The sequence below is a fragment of the Meriones unguiculatus genome, assembly GCF_030254825.1.
Source record: "Meriones unguiculatus strain TT.TT164.6M chromosome 13 unlocalized genomic scaffold, Bangor_MerUng_6.1 Chr13_unordered_Contig_2907, whole genome shotgun sequence".
NCBI classification, from domain to species: domain Eukaryota; kingdom Metazoa; phylum Chordata; class Mammalia; order Rodentia; family Muridae; genus Meriones; species Meriones unguiculatus.
Window position 1 is genome coordinate 1395001 of NW_026843582.1, and position 7500 is coordinate 1402500.

Genomic DNA, 7500 nt, shown 5'->3' on the forward strand with positions numbered 1-7500 from the left:
GCCCCTCCCCCACCCGGGGCATTTACACACCCGCCCCTCCCCCACCCGGAGCATTTACACACCCGTCCGTCCCCCACCGGGGGTATTTACACACTCGTCCCTCCCCCACCCGGGGCATTTACACACACACACCCCTCCCCCACCCGGGGCATTTACACACACACACCCCTCCCCCACCCGGGGCATTTACACACCCGTCCCTCCCCCACCCGGGGCACTCACACACCCTCCCCCACCCGGGGGCATTTACACACCCGAACCTCCCCCACCCGGGGGCACTCACACACCCGTCCCTCCCCCCACCCGGGGCATTTACACACCCGTCCCTCCCCCACCCGGGCATTTACACACCCTCCCCCCACCCGGGGCATTCACACACCCTCCCCCACCCGGGGGCATCCACACACCCGTCCCTCCCCCACCCGGGGGCATTTACACACTGGTCCCTCCCCCACCCGGGGCATTTAAACACCCGCCCCTCCCCCACCCGGGGGTATTTACACACTCGTCCCTCCCCCACCCGGGGCATTTACACACACACACCCCTCCCCCACCCGGGGCATTTACACACCCGTCCCTCCCCCACCCGGGGCATTTACACACCCTCCCCCACCCGGGGGCATTTACACACCCGAACCTCCCCCACCCGGGGGCATCTACACACCCGTCCCTCCCCCACCAGGGGCATTTACACACCCGTCCCTCCCCCACCCGGGGCATTTACACACCCGTCCCTCCCCCACCCGGGGGCATTTACACACACACACCCCTCCCCCACCCGGGGCATTTACACACACACACCCCTCCCCCACCCGGGGCATTTACACACCCGTCCCTCCCCCACTAGGGGTATTTACACACCCGTCCGTCCCCCACCCGGGGGCATTCACACACCCGCCCCTCCCCCACCCGGGTATTTACACACCAGCCCCTGCCCCACCCGGGGGCATTTACACACACACACCCCTCCCCCACCCGGGGGCATTTACACACCCGTCCCTCCCCCACCCGGGGCATTTACACACCCGTCCCTCCCCCACCCGGGGGCATTCACACACCCGTCCCTCCCCCACCCGGGGCATTTACACACCCGTCCCTCCCCCACCCGGGGGCATTTACACACACACACCCCTCCCCCACCCGGGGCATTTACACACACACACCCCTCCCCCCACCCGGGGCATTTACACACCCGTCCCTCCCCCACCCGGGGCATTTACACACCCGTCCCTCCCCCACCCGGGGGCATTCACACACACACACCCCTCCCCCACCCGGGGCATTTACACACACACACCCCTCCCCCACCCGGGGCATTTACACACCCGTCCCTCCCCCACTAGGGGTATTTACACACCCGTCCGTCCCCCACCCGGGGGCATTCACACACCCGCCCCTCCCCCACCCGGGTATTTACACACCAGCCCCTGCCCCACCCGGGGGCATTTACACACACACACCCCTCCCCCACCCGGGGGCATCTACACACCCGTCCCTCCCCCACCCGGGGCATTTACACACCCGTCCCTCCCCCACCCGGGGGCACTTACACACCCGTCCCTCCCCCACCCGGGGCATTTACACACCCGTCCCTCCCCCACCCGGGGGCATTCACACACACACACCCCTCCCCCACCCGGGGCATTTACACACACACACCCCTCCCCCACCCGGGGCATTTACACACACACACCCCTCCCCCCACCCGGGGCATTTACACACCCGTCCCTCCCCCACTAGGGGTATTTACACACCCGTCCGTCCCCCACCCGGGGGCATTTACACACCCAGGCCCCTCCCCCACCCGGGGCATTTACACACCCGTCCCTCCCCCACTGGGGGCATTTACACACCCGTCCCTCCCCCACCCCGGGCATTTACACACCCGCCCCTCCCCCACCCGGGGCATTTACACACCCGCCCCTGCCCCACCCGGGGGCATTTACACACACACACCCCTCCCCCACCCGGGGGCATTTGCACACCCGCCCCTCCCCCACCCGGGGGCATTCACACACACAGGCCCCTCCCCCACCCGGGGCATTTACACACCAGCCCCTTCCCCACCGGGGGTATTTACACACTCGTCCCTCCCCCACCAGGGATATTTACACACTCGTCCCTCCCCCACCAGGGATATTTACACACTCGTCCCTCCCCCACCCGGGGCATTTACACACTCGTCCCTCCCCCACCCGGGGCATTTACACACCCGCCCCTCCCCCACCCGGGGGCATTTACACACCCGCCCCTCCCCCACCGGGGGTATTTACACACCCGTCCCTCCCCCACCCGGGGCATTTACACACCCGTCCCTCCCCCACCCGGGGCATTTACACACCCGCCCCTCCCCCACCCGGGGCATTTACACACCCGTCCCTCCCCCACCCCGGGCATTTACACACTCATCCCCCACCCGGGGCATTTACACACCCGTCCCTCCCCCACCCCGGGCATTTATACACTCATCCCCCACCCGGGGATATTTACACACCCGTCCCTCCCCCACCCGGGGCATTTACACACCCGTCCGTCCCCCACCCGGGGCATTTACACACCCGCCCCTCCCCCACCCGGGGCATTTACACACCCGGGCCCCTCCCCCGCGGCCTCCCCCGGGCCTCCAAGTCGGCCATGGCCTGTTGCACGCGCGCGTCGTCAGGATTCGCACACAGCACCCGGGGGCCGAAGAAGAAGCTGCGGGCGGGGAGGGACACGCGTGTCAGGCACACGCGTGTGGAAGGACCCCGCCCCACTCCGGGTTTTGCACACGCGCGTGTAAGGAGACCCGCAGATGGGTGGTTGCACACGCGCGTGTAAGGATCCCGACCCCCCGGGTTTTTGCACACGCGTGTGTAAGGACACCCAGGCTTTTGTACACGCGCGTGGAACCAGGCTTTTGCACACGCGTGTGCAAGGACACCCGCCCCACCCAGGTTTTTGCACACGCGCGTGCAAGGATCCCAACCCCCGGTTTTTTGCACACGTGTATATAAGGACGCCCAGGCTCTTGCACACGCGTGTGTAAGGACGCCCAGGCTTTTGCACACGCGCGTGTAAGGACGCCCAGGCTTTTGCACACGCGTGTGGAAGAACCCCCGACCCCCGGAATTTTTGCACATGCGCGTGTCAGGACACCAGGTTTTTGGACACGCGCGTGCAAGGATCCCAACCCCCGGTTTTTTGCACACGTGTATATAAGGACGCCCAGGCTCTTGCACACGCGTGTGTAAGGACGCCCAGGCGTTTGCACACGCGTGTGGAAGGACACCAGGTTTTTGCACACGCGCGTGTAAGGACACCCAGGCTTTTGCACACGCGTGTGTAAAGACACCCGCCCCACCCAGGGTTTGCACACGCGCGTGTAAGGACGCCCAGGCTTTTGCACACGCATGTGTAAGGACGCCCAGGCTTTTGCACACGCGCGTGCAAGGACGCCCAGGCTTTTGCACACGCGTGTGTAAGGCCACGCGTCCCCCAGGATTTTTGCACACGCGCGTATAAGGATACTTAGGGTTTTGCACACGCGTGTGTAAGGATCCCGACCCCACGGGTTTTTGCACACGCGCGTGGAAGGACGCCCAGGTTTTCGCACACGCGCGTGCAAGGCACACCCTCCCCCGCCAATGCCCACGCGTGTGTAAGGAACCCCGGTCCACTCAGGTGTTTGCACACGTGCGTGTAAGGACGCCCAGGCTTTTGCACACGCGCGTGTAAGGACGCCCAGGCTTTTGCACACGCGCGTGGAAGGACACCAGGCTCTTGCACACGCGCGTGCAAGGACACCAGGTTTTTGCACACGCGCGTGCAAGGTTCCCAACCCCCGGTTTTTTGCACACGTGTATATAAGGACGCCCAGGTTTTTGCACACGCGCGTGCAAGGATGCCCAGGTTTTTGCACAAACGCGTGCAAGGACACCAGGTTTTGGCCCACGCGCGTGCAAGGACACCAGGCTCTTGCACACGCGCGTGCAAGGACACCAGGTTTTTGCACACGCGCGTGCAAGGATGCCCAGGTTTTTGCACACGCGCGTGTAAGGACGCCCAGGCTTTTGCACACGCGTGTGTAAAGATGCCCAGGCTTTTGCACACGCGCGTCTAAGGACACCCAGGCTTTTGCACACGCGCGTGTAAGTACCCCCGACCCCGGAATTTTTCGCACACGCGCGTGCAAGGACGCCCAGGCTTTTACACACGCACGCGTAAGGACGCCCAGGCTTTTGCACACGTGTGTGGAACAACCCCCGACTCCCGGAAATTTGCACGCGCGCGTGGAAGGACACCAGGTTTTTGCACACGCGCGTGGAAGGACACCAGGTTTTTGCACACGCGCGTGTAAGGACGCCCAGGCTTTTGCACACGCGCGTGGAAGGACACCAGGTTTTTGCACACGCGCGTGTAAGGACGCCCAGGCTTTTGCACTCGCGCGGGTGAGGATGCCCAGGCTTTTGCACACGCGTGTGGAAGAACCCCCGACCCCCGGAATTTTTGCACATGCGCGTGGAAGAACACCAGGTTTTTGCACACGCGCGTGCAAGGACACCAGGATTTTGCACATGCGCGTGGAAGGACACCAGGTTTTTGCACACGCGCGTCTAAGGACACCCAGGCTTTTGCACACGCGCTGCAAGGACGCCCAGGCTTTTACACACGCGCGCGTAAGGACGCCCAGGCTTTTGCACACGCGTGTGGAAGAACCCCCGACCCCCGGAATTTTTGCACACGCGCGTGGAAGAACCCCCGACCCCCGGAATTTTTGCACACGCACGTGCAAGGACGCCCAGGCTCTTGCACACGCGCGTGTAAGGACGCCCAGGCTTTTGCACTCGCGCGGGTGAGGACGCCCAGGCTTTTGCACACGCGTGTGGAAGAACCCCCGACCCCCGGAATTTTTGCACACGCGCGTGGAAGAACACCAGGTTTTTGCACACGCGCGTGCAAGGATCCCAACCCCCGGTTTTTTGCACACGTGTATATACGGATGCCCAGGCTTTTGCACACGCGCGTGCAAGGGCGCCCAGGCTCTTGCACACGCGCGTGCAAGGGCGCCCAGGCTCTTGCACACGCGCGTGCAAGGCCCCGCCCGCGGCCCCGCGCGTTGCACACTCACATCACGGCCTGCAGGTTGCAGCTCCCGCTGACGCGCTGCAGCCGGTAGCCGGTCGCGAGCCGGAGGCGCCGGAGGGGGAGTCCACGCGCGTGCAAGCCCAGGCAGCAGTCCTCGGCCGCGCCTGCGGGGACACGCGTGGGCGGTCACGGCCACGCCCGCGTGCGTGCAAACATGCACACGCGCGTGCAAACAGTCATAGGTGCAAATATGCCCACGCATACACGCCCACACGCGCGTGCAAACACTCATAGGTGCAAATATGCCCACGCAAACACGCCCACACGCGCGAGCAAACAGTTATATGTGCAAACACGGCCACGTACGCGCGCGTGCAAACCGTCACATGGGCACACACGGCCACGCACGCGCGCGTGCAAACATGCACACGCGCGTGCAAACAGTCATAGGTGCAAACACGCCCACGCGCGTGCAAACAGTCACATGTGCACACACGGCCACACACGCGCGCGTGCAAACATGCATACTAGCGTGCAAACAGTTATATGTGCAAACACGGCCACTCACACGCGTGGGCGGTCACGGCCACGCACGCGCGCGTGCAAACCGTCACATGGGCACACACGGCCACGCACGCGCGCGTGCAAACATGCACACGCGCGTGCAAACAGTCATAGGTGCAAATACGCCCACGCAGACACGCCCACGCGCGTGCAAACAGTCACATGTGCACACACGGCCACGCACGCGCGCGTGCAAACCGTCACATGGGCACACACGGCCACGCACGCGCGCGTGCAAACAGTCACATGTGCACACACGGCCACGCACGCGCGCGTGCAAACATGCACACGAGCGTGCAAACAGTCATATGTGCAAACACGGCCACTTACACGCGTGGGCGGTCACGGCCACGCACGCGCGCGAGCAAACCGTCACATGGGCACACACGGCCACGCACGCGCGCGTGCAAATATGCACACGAGCGTGCAAACAGTCATAGGTGCAAATATGCCCACGCAAACACGCCCACGCGCGTGTGCAAAGAGTCATATGTGCAAATATGCCCACGCAAACACACCCACGAGCGTGCAAACAGTCACGTGTGCAAATATGCCCACGCAAACACGCCCACACGCGTGTGCAAAGAGTCATATGTGCAAATATGCCCACGCAAACACACCCACGAGCGTGCAAACAGTCACGTGTGCAAATATGCCCACGCAAACACGCCCACGAGCGTGCAAACAGTCATATGTGCACACACGGCCACGCACGCGCGCGTGCAAACAGTCACACGAGCGTGCAAACAGTCATAGGTGCAAATATGCCCACGCAAACAGGCACACACGCGCGTGCAAACAGTCACGTGTGCAAATATGCCCACGCAAACACACCCACGAGCGAGCAAACAGTCACATGGGCACACACGGCCACGCACGCGCGTGTGCAAACATGCACACGCGCGTGCAAACAGTCATAGGTACAAATATGCCCACACAAACACGCCCACGCGCGTGCAAACAGTCATATGTGCAAATATGCCCACGCAAACACACCCACGCGCGTGCAAACAGTCACATGGGCACACACGGCCACGCACGCGCGCGTGCAAACATGCACACTAGCGTGCAAACAGTTATATGTGCAAACACGGCCACTCACACGCGTGGGCGGTCACGGCCACTCACACGCGTGGGTGGTCACGGCCACGCACGCGCGCGTGCAAACCGTCACATGGGCACACACGGCCACGCACGCGCGCGTGCAAACATGCACACGCGCGTGCAAACAGTCATAGGTGCAAATATGCCCACGCAAACACGCCCACGCGCGTGCAGTCATATGTGCAAATATGCCCACGCAAACACACACACACGCGCGTGCAAACAGTCACATGGGCACACACGGCCACTTACACGCGTGGGCGGTCACGGCCACGCACGCGCGCGTGCAAACATGCACACGAGCGTGCAAACAGTCATAGGTGCAAATATGCCCACGCAAACACACCCACGAGCGTGCAAACAGTCATGTGTGCAAACACGGCCACTCACACGCGTGGGCGCTCACGGCCACGCACGCGCGCGTGCAAACATGCACACGAGCGTGCAAACAGTCATAGGTGCAAATATGCCCACGCAAACACACCCACGAGCGTGCAAACAGTCATGTGTGCAAACACGGCCACTTACACGCGTGGGCGGTCACGGCCACGCACGCGCGCGTGCAAACATGCACACGAGCGTGCAAACAGTCATAGGTGCAAATATGCCCACGCAAACACACCCACGAGCGTGCAAACAGTCATGTGTGCAAACACGGCCACTCACACACGTGGGCGCTCACGGCCACGCACGCGCGCGTGCAAACATGCACACGAGCGTGCAAACAGTCATAGGTGCAAATATGCCCACGCAAACACACCCACG

General features: G+C 63.2%; 1 protein-coding gene across 1 annotated transcript in view; it reads right to left on the minus strand.

The window, feature by feature from the left end:
* Positions 1-7500, minus strand: part of Ccl25 (C-C motif chemokine ligand 25) — a 17909-nt gene that overhangs the window by 1705 nt on the left and 8704 nt on the right. Inside the window, exon 5 of the mRNA XM_060375873.1 lies at positions 5111-5231. Within this exon, the coding sequence (XP_060231856.1) occupies positions 5111-5231 (121 nt within the window). The remainder of the gene's footprint in view (positions 1-5110; positions 5232-7500) is intronic.